We start from the raw sequence: 21,505 nt of genomic DNA, 5'->3' as shown, positions 1-21,505 counted from the left end.
GAGTCTGCAGAATAAATAGGTAAAGGTAAAGGTTCCCCCTCACATGCGTGCTAGTCGTTTCCGACTCTAGGGGCTGGTGCTCATCTCCGTTTCAAAGCCGAAGAGCCAGCGCTTGTCCGAGGACGTCTCCGTGGTCATGTGGCCGGCATGACTAGACACCAAAGGCGCACGGAACGCTGTTACCTTCCCACCGTAGTGGTCCCTGTTTTTCTACTTGCATTTTTATGTGCTTTCGAACTGCTAGGTTGGCAGAAGCTGGGACGAGTAACAGGTGCTCACTCTGCTACGCGGCACTCGGGATTCAACCCGCCAAACTGCCAATCATCTGATCGACAAGCTCAGCATCCTAACCCACTGAGCCACTGTGTCCCTTGCAGAATAAACAACAACCCACAAAAGTTGATGGAGGTTGGCTTTCCCCCCACCTCTCTTTTATGTCTAAAATTCAGCCCCTTAATTCATCTTGCCATGTGGCTGCTATGTGCTGGGTTTCAACGGCCAGAGTTACTTTTCTCATGTCCCACTTTGGCCTTAATTTCTGTCCTTCTGCAACACACTTCCAATTCTACCCATATTCTCTTTCACATCAATTGGATGAATTGGAACCTTTCCATCAGCCTTTTGCAGCTTTATGCCAGCTACGCCAATGCCGTACTGCAGTGTAGCTCAACCTTGGCCACTTGAAGACGTCAGGACTTCCCCAGGGCTGGCTGGGGAATTCTGGGAGTTGAAGTCCAGACGTCTTCAAGTGGCCAAGGTTGAGAAACACTGCCATATTGTGCTCCGCTAGCATAAGTAATCCAATGGACATATACTGAGTGTGCGTGAAGCTTTCTGAGTGAAGTTTTCACACCCTTCAGTGACCACTCTGATCAACAGGTAAACAAGGCATCTCATCCATTTTTAACCAACTGAATTTTCATCAAATGCCTTTAACCTAGTCTGGTTTTCAGATGATAAAGAAGCGCGCGTGCACACACACACACACACACACACACACACACACACACACAGAGAGAGATTGAGGCACAAGGCAAGAATGGGATTTGCAAGAATTGTAAGAGGCAGGAAAGCAGAATGAGATCCAGGAGATACGATCTGCTGGAGAGTCACTACTATTCTGAGACACAAAATTTTCCATTATCACACAAGTTACATACCTCTCTCCACTGTTTGGTCTCTATGCCCTGAGTATACAGCACACACACTGTAAAGAGGGGGGAAAAATCACAAGTTACTAAGCCACAGGCACAAAGAAAAGAATTTAGCCCTAGTGTCACATAGCACAGACTGTATTAGGTAGACTTAACAAGCTTCTGCAAGATGAAAAGCTAAACACAATTACTGAAGCTTGATTCCCCCACTGATGAGATTGGGGAAGGGGGAGAGGGCTGGATTCTTGAAAATTGTAAAGCTATGGTGCATTATTTCTTTTTTCTACCCCTTTTTCTTTTAAAAGATTATTTCTATGAACCCCAAAATAGCATCTAAATTTCTTTTTTCCTTTTTGCTATTAATGAAAAGCCTTTCCCTGCAAGCTCAAAAAGGCAAGAAGGGGGTGGATTCTAGGTCTAGGTTATAATGGAAAACTGGAATGGAAACGAATTGCAACAAATGCTAGAACTCATGATTTGATCAGGCCTTAGATTCAAATCACATCTAAGGAGCACATTTTGAACTGTGTGACATCTTAAACATCCACCATCTTTTTCTTTTTTTCTTTTGTATTTGTGTTTGATCTTCATAATGTCTGATGGGTTTAGGGGTATTTTATAGTTTTGTATTAATTTATTGAATAGGGCTGTAGTATTTAATGTTTTTTTAATTTTTGTATATTGTATTTTATTGCATTGCCCTGTACACCGCCCTGAGTCCTTCGGGAGAAGGGCGGTATATAAATTAAATTAAATAAATAAATAAATAAAAATAAATAATAATCTTATGAGGTAAACTGACTGACAGAAACTGGTTAGGCAAGTATCTCAACTCAGCATCCTAACCACTCTGTCCCATACAGCAGCTCAAAAGAGTGGATCCTTTACTTTTACATCTCAGCTCCATTAATCTGAGTAACATAAATTTCACGAGTATGATTGATTGCTATTGTCTTCCCACATAATGGAGTAGCACAAGAGTTATTTGCCTTAGCTTATAGGAGGAAAAAGGAAGGCTCTTTTGGAATCAGAAGTTGCATCACATTCAACTGGGAATTACCACATGCCAAGGCAAGTCCTATACTAAAATTAGTGTCACTAGAACTCTTGTCAGAAAGAATAAAAAACACTGCAGCTTAATTCCATCCAAATTCATTAGATTCAGTGGGTTTACTCTGTTGAATAAAACTAGACTCACCTTGGCAAAATGGGTAGCATAGAAGTTTAATAAATAAACAAACATGGGAAATTCAGATTTAATCCCCAGTTCCTCAACAGCAATAAAAAAAACCTGATGATTGAGGATTCACTGTCTTCTCTCAGCTTAAGCTATATATTTTTTGTGAAAACTTCTCAGCTTAACCTATTTTTTGTAAAGATAATACAAAGTAGGGGGAGAAGACATTGAGTTCCTAGAATAAAAATAGAATATACCGTAAATAAAAGGAATAACTAAACCAATAGCCTTTGGGTTGTAGCCTTAATTTATTGTCTAAATCCATAAAGAGAAAGTTTTGCCATGTTTCTTTTGATTCCAGTTTTGGGTTGACCCTTCCTACAACAAACTTTTTTTTTCTTGCTTCCCCTTCTGTATAAGTAGCAAAGAAGCAGCTGGGCTGTAAAGTAGAAAAAGGGCCACAGGAGAGGTGCTCAGAAATTACCTTGTTGGTTTTTTTCCCACTGAGAAGCAGATACTTGCTTCTATAAGTCAAATACTTTCAACAAAATGACAAGAGACCCAATGTGGTCTACTGGTTAAGGCACCATCCTAGAAACAAGGAAATTGTGAGTTCTATTCCCAATTTAGGCAGGAAAGACAGCTGGGTGACTCCGAGCCACTCATTCTCTCTCATCCCAATTCCCCTCACAGGGTTGCTGTTGTTGTGTGTGTGTGTGTGTGGGGGAAATAAGAGGACAAAGAATATTAGGGTTTTTTTGCTGCCTTGAGTTATTTATACAAATAAAGGCAAGATAAAAAAGCAACATCACAAGGTTGTACATGACATGCATTTTTTTTAAAAAATAACTCGAATTGGGACACAGCGATGCTGCTTTTACCATCTGATCTCCTTGTGGCTACCTCCTATCAAAGCCTACCCTACTACTATGCTAAATGCAGAATCAGAGAACTGTAGCTCATTTCTCTGCAAAGAAATCACAGAAAACCAAACAAGATTTTTAAATTACCCAATAATGTGTTTCACTAATATATTTGGCTCACTTTCAATTGCTCCCCATTACTAAAGCATAGCAAAAATGTAAAAATGATTAATGAGACTTTAATGAAGAGAAGCTGCCAGAGAGCAAATGATGTCCCACTAAGCTGTTTTTTTCATGTTCTGCTGTTCATGTCTTTTATCTGCCTAAGGATTTATACATACTAGTTGTAATCTCAGTGCTAATCAAAGGAATTAGAACTTCACAAGCTGAATCTGCAACAACGTGCTACAGTGCAAAATACTACTGTTCAGAAATCTAGACTGTCACAACATCTTCTATGACTTTTCCAAACTACTCCATACTATCCCCCACTGTGCTAATTACATTCTAAGACTCCAAAGTTTGGCCAATCTTTACTGCAGCGGTGGTGTTGGGGAACCATGGCCCCTTTATAATTTATGGACTTCAACTCCCAGAATTCCTAAGCCAGGGTGGCTAGCTCAGGAATTCTGGGAGTTCAATTCTACAAATCATAAAAGGGCCATCATTCCCCACTCCTGCTTTACTGGTTTCTGTGAGTTGTCTCCCTTCCCAGTGGCATCGTTTAGTTGACATAATTTTAAAAATCTAACTTATTTTGGCATTTCTGACAACTTTTCTCATATACCTAATATTATACTGTGTTCGTTCTGTTTATTCTGGCACTCAAGGTGGTTTAGGTTAAGCTTCTCCAAAACCAGTTATTTCCCTGTGTCATGGATACAGATGGTGCTTATTTTGCATACATAAGTATCAGACTAGGAGAGTCAGTTAACATATATTAGCAATCAATGCACTGTTACCTTCGTTCTATTGGGAAAAGGATGATATAGAACTAAAATAAAAATAAAATAAAAACACTGGACAGCACATATCTCAGAAATATAGGCAATGCAATTATTCAAGCTGAAGAATTGAGGGCCAGAGATAATAAGCTATTAATTCTGGTTTTCAAATGTGCTTGAAATATATACCAGGAGAAGAATTATATATACAGTATAATCTAGCTTAGAGACCCATGCTGGGCATAGTAATTGCTATGTAGGCATGAATATCTACCTTTCAGAGCTGTTTCTGTTTAAAACAAAGGAGAAACTCGCTCTGTCTATACTCATTTTATGCATTCAAAGCGAATCACCTGACTAGTGAAAACTGCAATCATCCACACATGTAATGCATTTTTGTGCATTTACTAAAGCCAACAACACATTTTAAAGTAGTAAATAATTGTTTATTTTAAACCAGGAGATATTAATTCTATGTACAATCCAAGATTAGTAAATCCCAGTAATTATAATTATGTATTATGTTTCCCAGATTTAAATTAATGGTTCTTAAAAATATTTAAGTTGGATTTTATTTTGCCCTAAAATTGTAATTTGCACACATTTGCAATATTGGGGACAAGAAATTTTGTGAACAAATGCAAATACTGTAATCAAAACTCATCTTGAAGAAAAGTTCATGCAACACTTACGTACATGGGTCAGACTTGGAGAATGTATCTTTATCCAAAAGATTCCTGGGGGGTGGAGGGTGGGGAGGGGAGGAAAAAATAGAAAGGATTATGTAGGACCTGGATAGATGTGTTTTCAGTTCAGAAATGGAATTGACAAAAACCTCCCTAGTTTTGTTTTGTTGTTTTTTTGCACTGATTCTCAACTGATTTTTAAAAAAACAATAATATTAAGTGTTTTGTTTTTCAAATAATTATACACACCCAGAAATGATTGAACTCTGATGAAATTGACAGGACAGCTATCAGAAGTAACCTAGGGAATTAGAGCTGAAGAATCAGACCAAATAATGCAATAAATAAATACACCAAAGCCAAGAAGAATGGGTTTCTCAGACCAAGTCTCCATTCAAGCAAGGTATCTTTCACTTACAATTACTCAGTAACCATGCTGACTCAGCAGGCAAATCTATAGGCTGAGAACATTTGATTGCCCAACGAGATACTCCAAATCATACTTATTGTGCTTGGCATACAGAACAACTGTAACAGAATGGCTATTTCTAGATTATATGCTTCCTAACATTAGCCAAGCATTTTCTAATTCACTATTGCTTATGAACAAGTTTTCTGTCTTCAGAAACAACACTTTCTTTCAATCTATTTAGTATTTCATATGATCTCCCAGGACCAGTTTAATCAGCTTCCCTTAATTGGCACTTTTTAGATAAGCTGGAATACAGCTCTAATAATTTCAATTAATATTGCTTTTACCCATTATGGCCAGGGAAGATGAAAGCTGAAACATATCTGCAGAACATCAATTCAAATGATGGCCAAAGTGTAGGTATCTATACCAAAGCACATGCAAATGAACACAACTGGAGGAAACGTCACTAACATAATGTTAAACTAGTTACTTTGCTAAATGAGCCAGCACTGAAGGCACATTAGTTAAGATATTTGGCTTCCTTTCTGCTTTAGCTTTTATTTTCTAAAAAGAATATGTCAAGGAATTATACCAAATTTCACTGTAATTTAGAATTCATTAATTCATTTTTAATGGAAATTCATGTCTCAGTCTTCACAATGGTTACTTGTGACCCTCTAAAGCCCACAAAAAAACTTTAATCAGCCTGAACCAAAATGCTTAGTAATCATTCAAGAATAGTTTAAGCAACAGCTTCATATTTTGTTGCCTTGAATCATTCTGTAAGTAGTACAGAAATTTTTTTTATCTAGCCAGGTAACAAATTATGTTGTTTTGGCACTTTGCACCAATATCATTACTGTCCAATTCAGATTGTCCTTTTCACAGCAAATAAAGCCATAACTGATTCACAAATTCTTGATGTTGATGATGGCTAATAGACTATAACGACTATATTTTCACAAGTTAGTATCTTGATAACTGATGGAATAAAAAATGTAAAAAAATATTTCTTTCTTTAAACTTAAAAGGCATTTTTATTCTCTGCCAGGTGGTGTAATCTTTCCTAAAATTGTCATAAATCTCACAATACTAAGATTTTGTCTCGGGAAACTTCCTAACAACTTTACTTCCTTCAAGAATTTGCCTATTTTCAAATAAAAATCCTAATAACAACTATAGTATTGTAACTTTTCTAAGCGCTGTCCAGTACTTGAAGTGCTGAATACAGTATGAAAGCATTACAATAAGACACGACAGTCTTATGCAAGTGCTGGACAGCGCTTAGAAAAGTTACAATACTTGTTATTAAGATTTTTATTTGAAAACTGGCAAATTCTTGAAGGAAATAAAGTTCATAAAAGTGTATAGGATTCTTTGCTGATGTGGTTAAATTTTAGATTCTACGCTAATGGCATATTGTGCCATCAGTGAATAGCAGAAATAATGAAGGATTAGAAAGAGCTTAACAGCATTTCAGTTTCAGATCCAGGCCTTTCAATAGCTTATCTTTGAAGCACGCAAGAACACCAATTAAATGTAAGAAGATACACAGACTGAATGCAGAGGGAGCTTGTTTCAACTCCTTGGCACACTTTTTCCTAGAAGAAATCTTTCACTATGTTAAAGACAAACAAACTTCAGAGATCACAGCAGGTCAAGCTGTTGCATTTGGGCAAAGGAGGAGGCAGCTCTGAGTTGAAAGAACTGGGCAGATCAGTAACCAGGGCAATCAAATAAGACTTACCTTTTTCCTATGTGATTCCCACCTTCCTCAATGTGGAGTGCTCTAAGAGTTTTGGAGATACAATTTCCAGAATTTATAGCCAGCATGGCTGAAATCCTAGGGGTTGTAATTTCAACTCTTCTAGAAGACACCATGATGATGTAGCCCAAGGCAAGGTGGGAATGCAGAGCGCAGTAGAAGATACATCAGTCATATTGGGGAGATGAATATTCAGTATCAGGTACAAGAAACTACTGGAAATAACTACCAAGTGAGTCACCCATTATTATTCATTCTTAAGGCTCAAATATTTAGCATCTAGAGAACAATTATTTATCCTCTTTTTCTAGGAAGTGATACCCAGCTATATTAACCAAGAAAGCCTACCTCCTATTTTTAAATTATTTTTTTAAAAAAATCATAATTAAGGAGAAAAATGCCCTGTCCAGTAATATGAGATAAAGCTAACAAGGAGTTCTGGAGTGCAACAGCTGAGTCTCCAGGAGTGCAAATAGAAGAGTACAGAATAGAAATGTTAGGTTTGCATATCTCTATGTGTGTATGTGGTGTGTGTATGTGTGTGTGTCTGTATGTGAAGAGCTATGAAGTGATATCCCAGAACTTATTGCAGAGAATAGGTCCCTTCTTTGATCTTTCGTACTTAAGCTATACATTTGACCTCACCAAAACCTGCAAGCAAATATAATAGACAGTATAAGAAAGAAGCATGATTTCTAAGTAATGCCCCAGATACCCTTTTCCACATGACCCCTGGCATTCTCTGCAGTGAAGATAGGGGACTTTGTGGGTCAGACACTTAAAAGAGCTCTGCTTTTTCCCTGGAGAATCCTAGGACTTTCAATTATAATCCACTTTCATTGAACAAGATGCCCTATCCCTTACTGACAAGCTGCACTCACTGCCTGGCTATTATGTACAGAAACAGGAGAATGTGTGTAGGCGGCTGCTATGTATTACTTGAATGACCCATAAATCAAGAGAAAGGCACAAATCAAGAGGGGAAAAAAATAAGCCGTGTCACGTCCCTTTTGCATTAAGAATATGGCTACTTTACAAGCAAATTTTTAAATACCAGAAAGTGTGGGGCAAAGAAAGGCACTGTAAAAAGAACCCCACATAAATAGAAAGGACCAAAATTAGATATATAACAATTTCAGTATTGGCGGATCCATTTGTTCTACTGTTACTAATGTTGGCTTAATAACCTCAGCACTGCCAGCCACTGACAGAATGATGCATTACATTTGTCAGCCTTAACACTTGGGCTTGCAGGAAATCACAGATTTCTAGATCCTCAGCTCTTTAATTCAGTTCTTGGATAGACTTGACAGAAGCCTCCAAGACACAGTACAACTAGTTTAGAATTTTTACTGCAGACAAAAAAGAAGAAGAAGAAGAAGCCCTAACAGAAGAGTTGATTGTGTATAGTATTGCTTATAGAATCCAGAGACTTTATAAATCTATGCCTGTGCACTTAAAATTTCTTCTTTCTACCTTTCCAAGATAATGGACAGTTGGCAGGTCCCTGAATGGCCTTTGGCACCTGATTTGAGGGTCATAATGTCGACTGGTGGCCCCCAGGGGGAGGGCCTTCTCTGTGGGTGCTCCAGCATTATGGAACCAACTGCCAGTTGAGCTCCGGATGGCATCAGACCTTCGCTCCTTCCGGCGCGGGCTGAAGACCCACTTATTTGAACTAGCTGGTCTGGCCTGATGGGGAATATTAGGGTTTTTTAATGGTTTTTTTTTACTGTTTTTATTGTTATTGTATTTTAATTGGGCATTTGTTTAATTTCTTTTTAATTTTTGTATTGTTATTTATATATGCCCTGTTAACCGCCCTGAGTCCTTCGGGAGAAGGGCGGTATAGAAATTGAATAAATAATAATAATAATAATAATAATAATAATAATAATAATAATAATAATAATAAAACATAATAGAAAGCAGCCGGGTAATGTTTCACGCTATCAAGGAAGCCATTTTCTGCTGAGCTTACAAAATTACTTGACAGGCCTTAAGCATTTTGAGCAATCACTTTCTACTCTGTCTCTGGCACTAAAATATTCTAGGCTAGTGCCACTGTCTAGAGATCTTTTTTATCCTGATGATTCTGGGAAAGTTCAGAATTCTACTATGAAGGTTCCCCATCCCATTTCTCAGGAGTTTGGCCACGTTATACTAAGTTGTGCCTTAAACCAGTCTACCAGACCTGGGCGGTAAAATTTCAGAAGACCACCAGATAGTAGCAAAGAGATATAGAAAGCTCTAGTGCTTTGTTGCCAGCTACTGGTTATCCAGACTTTGTAGCTCAGGTCTGCAACCCCATCTAAGTGTTAACCTCAATGGAAAAACACTTGGCCAGGTTTTCCTCTTCTACCCCCATGAATATTCATAGCTCTTAAAATCATGCTATTGCTCCCTAGTCATTTTCATTACTTAGAATCATGTTTGGTGTATTCCTTCCAACTTTACCATTTATTACAAAAAAGATGATGATCTGATGAAGTTAAAATCTTGCAAAAAGTTCATTCGTACCCAATGCTACTTCCTTTTCTCTCCTTCGTTTTCACCGCTCTCATCCTCCTTAAAGCATCCAGTGATGTTTAATCTTACTGACCCGCATATCTTTGTTTATAACATCAGGCATATGATCTGATGACATTATTAATAAAATTATGGGCCTCTGTATAGTGAAGCCCATTAGATGGAATTTTAAATTTTAAAACCTGGGAAGACAAAGAGAACGGTGGGAAATAAAAGCAAGAAGGGCAGCATCTCAGCAATCACGTAGCAAATGCAATCAAGTAACCAAGCAAAAAAAACTTTTCATCAAAGCTGGAAAAAAATGAACATGAAGTTGGGTAAGTCGTTTTGGCTCAGATTTAATTATCTTTAATTTGAATTTGTATTTTATTGAATTTATATACCGCCCTTTCCCGTAGGACTCAGGGCAGTTTACAGGGTATATAAACCATCAATACAAAAATTAAGAACAATTTAAAAAGATTAAACTAAATCCCTGAAAAAATATAAAACCCCAGTTAAAACCCCAATTAAAACTCAGCCTGGGCCGGAAAGCTCGAAGAGCCAGGTCTTCAGGTCTCGGCGAAATGATCGAAGGTCGGGGGCAGTCCTAAGCTCCACGGGCAGCTGGTTCCAAAGGGCTGGCGCCCCCACAGAGAACGCCCTCCCCCTGGGTGTTATCCGCCGGCATTCTTTTACCGGCGGCACCCTGAGAAGGCCCTCCCTTCAAGTTTAAAAACAACTTGAATGAATGTTTAATTTAAAAATATGTTTATAAAACTGACTAAAATTTTATAGCTTATCTTTTGCCGGGTAAATTATACATATGCACCTTTGGGACACTAAGAAACTAGCTAGGAGAATCTGTTTCCTATGATCCTCCATGCCATCCCTGGTGGAAATTGCTTGGGAAATGTGGGAGTTGTAACCTCAACACTGCAGGCATGCATCAAGGAAGACATGTAGAAAGGAGCAGGCCTTTAGTTACACAGTCATGCTGCCAATGTCACTTTTTTAAATTCTCCCCTGAAGACATATCCTACTGGGGAAGGCTGAAGCTAAACAGGTTTCTTATAGCACTATAATAGGGCTGCATAGATACTCTCCTGAAAAGCAGTGAGCTCTGATTACATTTTGTATTTATCACACTATTCAAGAACATCACAGCCTGTAATTAGCATCTTAAATTTGTCAGTCTTCTAACTCTATTTGCAGACCATAACAGTGAGATACTGTTTTAACCAGCGATGCTTGGTTTCCAACTCAGTCTACCCTCTCGTTTTCTGCTTAACTTTGCATTCTGAGAGAGAGGCTGGTGCCCTGATAAAAGCATTTTCCCAAGATAATCCGTTTTTGTTCTGCATGCAATATTGCTGAAATCTCAGTATAATTGCCTATTTCTCGTTGGTTAACTCAAGTCCCTTCAACCCGCCAAATACCTTCTGTTTTGTTACAAATAAAATACCTCATACAGCTTTTCAACTTTCTGACACCCAAGTGCAGGAGAAAGAGTTGTTTTATTCTCTCTCGTGGCTTTGCACATTTCTAAGGGGAGTCAGTGTTGCTTTGCTAATTGCTTTATTATTCATTCTGGCTGTTTACTCCTTGTCATTTTTAAAACTTATGCTTCTATGTGCGTGTTAATGAATAAGCAAAGACAAAAATGGGTCTAGAATAGTTGTTTCTTGACAGAACAAGACCTCCACTTGTGCAACCTGATTACTTTCCTTTTCCAACATGGTGCAAACTCAGGACTGGGTGAGGAAGGAGAGTTTTGAGCTGATCTAGCAAGCCTTTCCTTATGTTCTTAAATTTATTCAAATAATATTAAAAATGTTAAACAACAGTAGCTATGTTGTACATGAGAAAAACAATTCAAAATCCATAAAAGCGGTACACTTATTATTTCCTAATCACTGCAGCCCTTTGGACTGTCAGGAATTTTTTATATAGTCAAATAGTTTGTGGAAGGGAGAAGTGTGTCCGATCAATAAAGCACATTACATTATTCAATGGAGATCCTGTAGAAGGAGAGCTGTGTCAGATTATGGTAGCAATAAATAAATAAATCAGAAGGAGTCTGATTATTCAGTGGTGGTGTCTCCAACCAGGCAACTTAGTTTTATCAAACAGAGAGCAATGTTAGGTTCCATTAGCAGCTCTCTTAAAGCTTACTGAGAAGAAAAAAAGAAAGAAAGAAAATGTTTGGAAGCTTTCCATTTTTGGAAAGAGAAAATCTGGCTGTTAAAATCAGAATTACGGGACCACCTTCTCCCAGAATCCTAATGACACTGGCCTGACTCAAGTAAAGGAGACTCCACATGCAGGAAACTCAGAAACCTTGTCATATATCCTTCTGTTCCTCTGGAATAACTGCTTCCAGACATCAGAATAGTCCCTTCCTGGCAGGCTTTTCAAAAGTCTGTAAAATTGTGACTGTTTCATCAGGCCATAGAATGCGGCTGCTCCTCACTCTGGTGAAGAGTAGGATTTTAATTGTTGGTCCATTCCCATTTTGTTTCTTTCTTCTTCTTTTCCTACTGATGTGGTCTGTCAATATTATTTATATGTTTGTTTGTTTTTAATCTGAATATGGAAATTGTACACCACCCCAAGTTGGCTTTAAGTCTGCAAACAAATAAAATTGGTTACGTTAACTTTGAAATTTGATCGAGAAAATGTGATTCTGTAAGATATTTTTTTTAAATTACACTAGCTAGCTAGTTTAGAGCAGGGGTGTCAAACTCAATTTCATTGAGGGCCACATCAGCATTGTGGTTGTCCTCAGGGGGCCGGGTGGGTATGGCTAGGGTGGGCGTGGCCTACTGGGTGGGCACAGCTGGAGTACGTATGGCCTACTGGGTGGGCGTGGCCAGCTCTACATCATTTGCATCAAGGGTGCCTATGGGGGCCTGGGCAGGAGTGGGACAGATCTGGGGGTCTCTGGCAGAAGGAGGGTCTCTGAGCCAGGGCCAAGGCAGCGGGGACCGTTCCCTCACTGTTTCCAGGATGGCTTCGGGGGCCACATGAAACCTACTTCACGGGCTGGATCTGGCCCCCGGGCCTTGTGTTTGACAGGTCTGGTTTAGAGGCATATCATGTATACAGAGTTTGCATTGGTGCCACACAGATATCATCATTCCAAAAGCAGATTTGCCAACCAAAAAGAGAGCATATGGAAAGATAAATAGAGCTGAGTGACTGAGCAGAAGAGCCATCCAGGCAAGACTTAACTATTTGTCTTCTTTTTTGTAGCCAATAAATACTAATTAAAAACATGGTGGTTTTTCCCCTAAAACTGTTCATATATCACAAAGAATCAACACTAAAAATTCCATGCAAATTTTTGTGACAAGTCACTTCTATAAGTAAAAAAAGAACTTCAGCAAGACTGTACAGTTCTTTCCTCCTTGTCATAAATATTATTGTTTACCTCACTTATTACATGTAATTGCTATTATATGCAATTGTGGCTTGGTACAATGAGTGACTATAATTACATAATAACTTTATCTCTGCACATTTTATCCCTGATTTGTTTCCAAGCTCTTTTCCTATCTCTAAATCAACACAAGATCAAAATGGGGGAAGTTATAAAGGAGGAAAAACTGAACATTGGCTAGAAAAGAAAAAAACAACCTTGCACTTTTTTTTTCAACATGACTGACTTTGGCTTGGTTTTGGCTTAGTCAATAAACATGCTAAATTAGGTGAGGCTTATTGTGATATGTGAATGAGTGCCACTTCACCCGTTAGAAAATTCAGAGATGATCGTGAATTTTATGTTGAAATGTCTAGCAAATGTACATATTTTATAAATATAAAATATAAAACTTGCCTGCCCTGAGACTCTATAATCATAATCCACTCACACTTTTTTAATGCCATCATTTGTTAGACTCTCTCTATAATTCCTCCACATGAAACAGTTCCTGATCCTCATTCAACAATCTGCAATTGGGTTTTATAATTTAATCAAGGGGTCCCCAACCCCCGGTCCATGGATCGGTACTGGGCATGGACCGGTACTGCATGCCAGCAAGCAATCCACATAAGCAAGCAAAGCCCCATCCGTGAGATGCAGGCAGCATTTAACCCAGGCACTCTCCAGTCCATGGAAAAACTTTTCTCCATGGAACCAGTCCCTGGTGCCCAAAAGGTTGAGGACTTCTGATTTAATCCAATGGAAAATTTAAAAAACAGTTCAAAGGGGGCCATTTTAAGTGGGAGCACTGTAGTTTTTCCTGCAATATTGTCTCTCCTTTATAAGATGAAAATAGAAAGCTAAAAGCTTCGACAGACCCTTTCATTGCTGCACAAAATGAAACTGCTAAAACCTCTCTCTGCCAGTTGCCAAAACATCCATAGAAACCTTACAATTAATTGAAGACGAATCACAGCTGAGAGGTAGAGGTCCTGATTTGCAGCTTTAGGACCCATGTTCAGTCAATGGCATCTCCACTTTAGATCCAGAAAGACCTACTGCTCTGACACCTTGGATAAGTTGCTGGCTGTGACTGTAAATATTACTCTAATGGAACTATTCAACTAACAATAAAAGCAGCCACTCTGTAAGTCGAGAACAGTCTTAATCTAGGCTACTAGATTAAAATGAATTTGAACCTCATCTAATGCCGAGCTGGGAAGCAGACCTAGATAATGTTAGCTAAGCAGGATTGGATCTTTTTGGTGCTTGGATGGGAGACCCCAGAAGATCCTAGTGATGTAAGCTAGACTCAGTAAAGGAGAAAATGTTCTAGAAGAAGAAACTGAATACTCTTTCTGTCCTACTTTCACAAAAAATGCCTGGATGGGTGTCAGGAGTTGGCTTGACTCAAATGCCACAACAATCTTAATGAAGGCATGTATCTATATAACAAGGGGTGGGGGGGTGGGAAAGAAATGAAGAACAGCATTTGATTCAGGAGTAATGATCATGAGAATACTAAAATATAAACTAGGGATATTCTTCAGTCACAGGATTTATTTTTGTTTTGACAAACCGAGCATGGTGAATGAGTCCAGGAAAGTTTCCATTTCATCTCATCTTATAAAAGCCACTGAACATTAATTCATTCATTAACATTAATTCATTCCCAACTTTCCATGAGAAAGAGGCCACCATCAAGAGCCACGAATTCAGGAGGATTCACTAGAGAAGCAATATCATGGGATTATTCTACAGCTGGTATCAAATAGATAATAGCTGTATTGTAATCATTCAGTCCCTAACATACATCAGACAAAGCTAAGTCACATCAGCTAGATACTGCAAACTCCTCCAGGACCCATAACAATTTTGTAATCACATTCATGGTAATGAGGCTATTTTAAATGAAGAATCAGAATAAATAAGAGCAGAAAATACCATTATGATGCAACCGTGATGTGGCTGAATGTTAATATACATCTAAATAAAAAAAAGGTTTTGCTATGCCATATCTACCTAATTGCCCCTCTGTCCCTGAAAACACTGAACAGTTACTTGCTACAATCTAAATCTTAAAAAGATATGAAATAATAAAAAATTAACATTTTGGTTGCAAATACATTAAAGAAAGGCATAAAGTTATTTTTTTACAACAAACAAACAAAAATGACATTTGCTCTTAGAACTGGAATCTGTGGTCATCGAGAAGCTCTGAACTACAGTTCCCAGTAAGCAGCATGGCCAGTAAGGAGACATGCTGGAAGTTATAGTTCAGGAACACCTAGAAGACCAGAGATTCTTCAAGCCTATTTAATTACATCAACCTGTCCTTCCTCCAAGAAATCCATAAGGCTCTGTACATGTAGGTGGCCTGTAGAAGCCATAATTTAATTTAATTAATTTAGGTATTGCCCAACTCCAGAACTGCTTCTACGTGGCTCAGAACATAATAAAGAAAATAAAATACAATATAATTGAACCAAATAGAGTAAGGACGAGAGAAAACAATTGCCTCCACTGCTGCTTTCTAGACCAGCTGAAACTGCCAAGTGAATTTCAAGGTATATGTAGTCCCATATACAGCACAATGCAGTAGTTGACCCTTGAGGTGATTAGGGCATGAACCACTGTCTGAAGGGCCTCTTGATCCAAGAAAGTATGCAACTAGTGTACTAATGGAGCTGGGCAAAGACCTTTTTGGAGACAGCACAAGCAAGAGCTCCAGTTAGAACGATGAGTCCAAGAAGACCCCCCAGATTGTGCACTACCCTTGAATAAAGAAGTGCAATCTCACTCAAGGTTAAGTTTGGAACTTCCTCAGAATTAGGTGACATTAATATCCACAGCTTCTCAGTCTTTGTAGAACTTAGAGGATTCCTCCCCATTCAGGTATGTAAGCATTGGGACAGGACTTTGATAGATGCACTTAGTTGGTCTGTGGTCAAAAGATATAACTGATTATCATCATCATGTTACTGAACTAGCACATAGCTTCACCCAGTGTTTCATGTATATGCTGAAGATGAATAAAGAGAGCATTAAGCCCTGTGGAATACCACAAAAGAAGGACCTGGAGAGTGACCTCTCCATCCCCAACCATTACTAATGCAAACCGAAGCTGAAGAGAGGAAAAGAACTTTTGCAAGATGTTGCCTTCAATTTCCAACTGCCCAGAGCCAGTCTAGAAGAATACTTTGGTTGATGGTACTGAAAGCAGTTGAGAAATCAAAAAGCACAAGGATGGATCACCTCCATCCCAGCTTTGCCAAAGGTCTTCAACAAGCATAACCAAGATTGTCTCTGTCCTGAATCCAGTCCTGACACTTGACTGAAACACGTTGAGATAATCTGCTTCCTCCGGGTTTCTAAACATGGCAATCCAACCAACTTCTCAACAAGGAGAAGTCCCGGCTTCCGGTTCGCACGCACGGCGCTTCCGGACGTGCAGGAACAGTCTGCTTCCTGTTGTGTGTTTCTTTCTTTTTGGGAGGACCCTGAAAAGGGTCAAAAATCGCCCTGGAGGGGCGATTACTGAGAGGAGGACTTCTCTGTGATCGTGGAAGGACGGCAGCCCTCCCCTAGAATCCGGGATCATCTCCTTTGGCCCGAAGAAGAGACCGGCCATAAAGATGGCCGATCACTAAGCCGCTCCCTGCCGAAAGCCAAAAGCACTACCTAGCACTAAGAAGCAATATGGAGGACCTGGGTGAGCTTTTACCTTTCCTATTCCCTCAACCATTTTCCTGTGGGACTTTCCTGAAAATTTCCTTCCCCATTTTTTGAGAAAACGGCGAATATCTACTTTGGGAACAAATCTTAAAGCCTTAAAGCTACAAAAGAAACTCAATTAATTCAGCAAATAAATTAAGCAATTTCATCTGTATTTACTAAAAAGCTTCTATTTGTTGCTGGGGATCCACTATACTATCTTCTCTCTAAGCTGTGAATTAAGGAAAAAATTTGGACTAATCCTACAAAAGTTCTATATTAATTTGGAGAAAAGAAAATTCTTACATTGCATGTTATATGTTATTGATGACATCTTGTGGCGAAACTTGGTACAGCAAGTAAATTTCCCTTTTCTGTTGTGAGAGCTGACTGAATAACAGAGCTGTCCTTGACACTATGCCTAAAGATAAGTGTGGGAACACCTGGCACTGAATACAACTCTTCAGGAGGTGGAAAATCTTTGACTATTATTAAAATAGCCTCCATGGAAGATTTAACTGCAAACAACAACAAAATGGATGAATACATCCCACCACTTGATTATAAACTGATACTGGACACGATTTTGGCAATGACAGAGCAAATTAAAGCCAAACTGCAAGAAAAATCTGAGAACGTAAAGCCACCAAATCAAAATTTGACTTTAAATGAGGAAAAGATAATTCAAAACCAAATAGAAGAAGTGGAAACTAACACTAAAATAAGAGATTTCAAAGAACAACAAAAGCAACCTACAGAAAACTTTAAAGTCCAAACTTTAATGGCAACTACAAAACGTACAAGCCAAAAAGCAACAGCACCTGAAGAAAGCAACACCAAGAGTGAAGACACTAAAGCCTTCAAATACACTATATTGAGAATTCAATTAATCAAATGACAACCATAATACCAGCTACTACTTTCTACCTAACCCAGATAGAATTGGAAGAACAAAAAGATTTGACTGATTTAATGACAACTATATTATATCAACCATCAAAAACTGAATTATCAAAGCAAAAATACAATGGTTACAAAGGGGACATCTTCCTTGCAAAACTGACATTTGGATACGCTCCCTGGATTCAAATAAGGGTATAGGAAGAAAGGAAGATACATTTGAGAATTTAAAAATGCCAAGAGGGAAGCATGATTGGCACAAAAGGAAGGCAAGAGTTAGATTTAAAAAACTGAACTTGTTTCTCTTTTGGGATTCCTAAAGATAGACTATAAAAATATCTTGCTATGGATTAAGGGGAATCTCTACATTTAGCTTTTAGATCTGTAAAGGAAAACAAAAGTTAGCTTTTAGAATATAACTCTGAACTATATTATAGAACTTGGAATGACATATCAAAAGATAGCATTTTAATAATTGATGTACAGTCAAGATGACTTATAGAATATTGAGTGGTTACTTTTGAACTATAGTATAGAATCTAGAATTTTATATATAAAAGATAGTATTTTAATAATTGTTGAACGGTTAAGACAAAAAATATATTTCTAATAACTGGTGATTTGTTAAGATGAAAACTAGACTTTAATGGTAAAACATAAGAATGTTTTGTAATGAACAATGTAAGTTTTGTAGACAAAAGAATTATTCTTTATTGAAATAGGGAATTGTGGGTTACCCCCAAAATTAAGCTTTTTCCTATATACTATAGGCTATTCTAGAATATTTTTAATGCTATTCTATTGCAATTAGATAAAATTTAAAACAGGATATTGATATGTATTAGTGAAAATATATTTTGAATTTTATTAATTGACTAGGTTACGACTAGAAATGTACTAACTTGCTTATTTTGACTATGTAATAACTAAGGGGATTAGAAAGGGCATCTCTGTTGATGTAACCTGAACTATTTACAACTGGTCATTTCTTATTTTAACTACCCAACTACCATATTGTTTCACAAATACATGTATATGTAAATATTTAAAAAAATCAATAAAACTTGTATAAAAAAACACAAGGAGAAGTCCCATCATTCAGGAACACTGGTTCGAAGAGACAATATTAGAAATGTATTGGATATTTTGAAGTATTTAAAACAACATAAAGAAAAGCAAGCAGCACTGATTTTTCCTGATGTAGAAAAGGCCGTTGACAATTTGATCTGGAATTTTTTGTTTAAAACTTTGGAAGATACAGGCTTTGGTGAGAATTTTATCAAATGGGTAACATGGATTTATACTTCACAAAAGGCACAGGTAGTTGTGAATGGGGAATTACCAAAACCCTGGAGATACAGAAAGAGATCAGGCAAGGATGCCCTTTGTTACCATTGCCATTTATTTTAGCTGCGGAAGTATTGAATATAAGGCAAGATGAGATTATTACTGGAGTGAAGATTAAAAAAGAAACTTACATTTTAAAGGTTTTTTGCTAACAACCTTGTGATTATTTTGGAAGATCCTCTGGAAGGAATAGAAATATTAATGGAAAAAATTGTGTTGGGGTTATTGTTGTTGTTGTTGTTAGCTGCGAAGTCGTGTCCGACTCATCGCGACCCTATGGACAACGTTCCTCCAGGCCTTCCTGTCTTCCACCATCTTCTGGAGTCCATTTAAGCTCACGCCTACTGCTTCAGTGACTCCATCCAGCCACCTCATTCTCTGTCGTCCCCTTCTTCTATTGCCCTCGATCTTTCCCAGCATTAGGCTCTTCTCCAGTGAGTCCTTCTTTCTCATTAGGTGGCCAAAGTATTTGAGTTTTAGCTTCAAGATCTGGCCTTCTAAAGAGCAGTCGGATTGATCTCCTCTAGGACTGACCGGTTTGATCGCCTTGCAGTCCAAGGGACTCGCAGGAGTCTTCTCCAGCACCACAGTTCAAAGGCCTCAATTCTTTGGCGCTCAGCCTTTCTTATGGTCCAAGTTTCACTGCCATACATTGCAACTGGGAAGACCATAGCCTTGACTATACGCACTTTTGTCGACAGGGTGATGTCTCTGCTTTTTAGTGTGCTGTCTAGATTTGCCATGGCTTTCCTTCCCAGGAGCAAGCGTCTTTTAATTTCTTGGCTACAGTCCCCATCTGCAGTGATCTTGGAGCCCAGGAAAACAAAATCTGTCACTACCTCCATTTCTTCCCCATCTATTTTCCAGGAATTGAGAGGGCCAGATGCCATGATCTTGGTTTTCTTAATGTTAAGTTTCAACCCAAGTTTTGCACTCTCCTTCTTCACCCGCAACAAGAGGCTCTTTAGTTCTTCTTCACTTTCTGCCATTAGAGTGGTATCATCTGCGTATCTTAGGTTGTTGATATTTCTTCCAGCAATCTTAATTCCAACTTTTGATTCATCTAGCCCTGCCTTTCTCATGATGTGCTCTGCATATAAGTTAAATAGGCAGGGCGACAGTATACAGCCTTGCCGGACTCCTTTCCCAATTTTGAACCAATCAGTGGTTCCGTGTCCAGTTCTCACTGTTGCTTCTTGACCCGCATATAGGTTTCTCAAGAGACAAATAAGGTGGTCTGGTACTCCCATCTCTTTAAGAACTTGCCACAGTTTGTTATGATCCACACAATCAAAGGCTTTAGCATAGTCAATGAAGCAGAAGTAGATGTTTTTCTGGAACTCCCTAGCTTTCTCCATGATCCAGCGTTTGTTGGCAATTTGATCTCTAGTTCCTCTGCCTCTTCGAAATCCTGCCTGTACTTCTGGTAGTTCTCGATCCACATACTGCTGAAGTCTAGCTTGTAGGATTTTAAGCATGACTTTACTAGCATGAGAAATGAGTGCAATGGTGCGATAGTTTGAACATTCTTTGACACTGCCTTTCTTTGGAATTGGAATGTAAACTGATCTTTTCCAATCCTGTGGCCACTGTTGAGTTTTCCAAATTTGCTGGCAAATTGAGTGTAGCACTTTTACTGCACTGTCTTTTAAGATTTTGAATAGCTCAGCTGGAATACTGTCACCTCCACTAGCTTTGTTGTTGCTCAGCTTTTCTAAGGCCCACTTCACTTCACATTCTAGGATGTCTGGCTCGAGGTCAGTGACCACCTCATTGTGATTATCAGGGACGTTAAGCTCATTCTTGTATAGTTCTTCTGTGTAATTTTGCCACCTCTTCTTAATCTCTTCTGCCTCTGTTAGGTCCCTGCCATTTTGGTCCTTTATCATGCCCATTTTTGCATGGAATGTTCCCTTCATCTCTCCAATTTTCTTGAAAAGATCTCTGGTCCTCCCTATTCTATTGTTTTCTTCTATTTCTTTGCACTGTTCATTGAAGAAGGCATTCTTATCTCTTCTAGCTATTCTCTGGAATTCTGAATTCAATTGGGCATATCTATGTTTTTCTCCCTTGCCTTTCGCTTTCCTCCTTTCCTCAGCTATTTGCAAAGCTTCCTCAGACAGCCATTTTGCTTTCTTGCATTTCTTTTTCTTTGGGATGGTTTTGGTTGCTACCTGTTGTACAATGTCGCGAACCTCTGTCCATAGTTCTTCAGGCACTCTGTCTATCAGATCTAATTCCTTAAATCTATTTGTCACCTCTACTGTATATTCAACAGGGATATGATTTAATTCATACCTGAGTGGCCTAGTGCTTTTCCCTACTTTCTTCAGTTTAAGCCTAAACTTTGCAAGGAGAAGCTCATGGTCTGAGCCACAGTCAGCTCCTGGTCTTGTTTTTACCGACTGTATAGAGCTTCTCCATCTTTGGCTGCAGAGCATATAGTCAATCTGATTTCTGTGTTGACCGTCTGGTGATGTCCATGTGTAGAGCCGTCTCTTGGGTTGTTGGAAAAGAGTGTTTGCTATGACCATCGTATTCTCTTGACAAAATTCTATCAGCCTGTGCCCTGCTTCATTTTGTACTCCAAGGCCAAACTTGCCTGTTA

General features: G+C 38.5%; 1 protein-coding gene across 2 annotated transcripts in view; it reads right to left on the bottom strand.

Moving 5' to 3' along the window:
• Nucleotides 1–21,505, bottom strand: part of CPNE5 (copine 5) — a gene marked incomplete at its 5' end in the record, with an annotated part of 151,243 nt that overhangs the window by 112,679 nt on the left and 17,059 nt on the right. For both annotated transcript variants that reach the window (XM_083357802.1, XM_083357803.1), the window contains 2 exons: nt 1,161–1,207; nt 4,835–4,875. In XM_083357802.1, coding sequence (XP_083213928.1) covers nt 1,161–1,207; nt 4,835–4,875 — 88 coding nt within the window. The remainder of the gene's footprint in view (nt 1–1,160; nt 1,208–4,834; nt 4,876–21,505) is intronic.

The sequence above is a fragment of the Vipera ursinii genome (genome assembly GCF_947247035.1).
Source record: "Vipera ursinii genome assembly, chromosome: 3".
Taxonomy (NCBI): domain Eukaryota; kingdom Metazoa; phylum Chordata; class Lepidosauria; order Squamata; family Viperidae; genus Vipera; species Vipera ursinii.
Note: the sequence above shows the minus strand (reverse complement) of the source record. Positions and strands in the feature narration are given on the sequence as shown.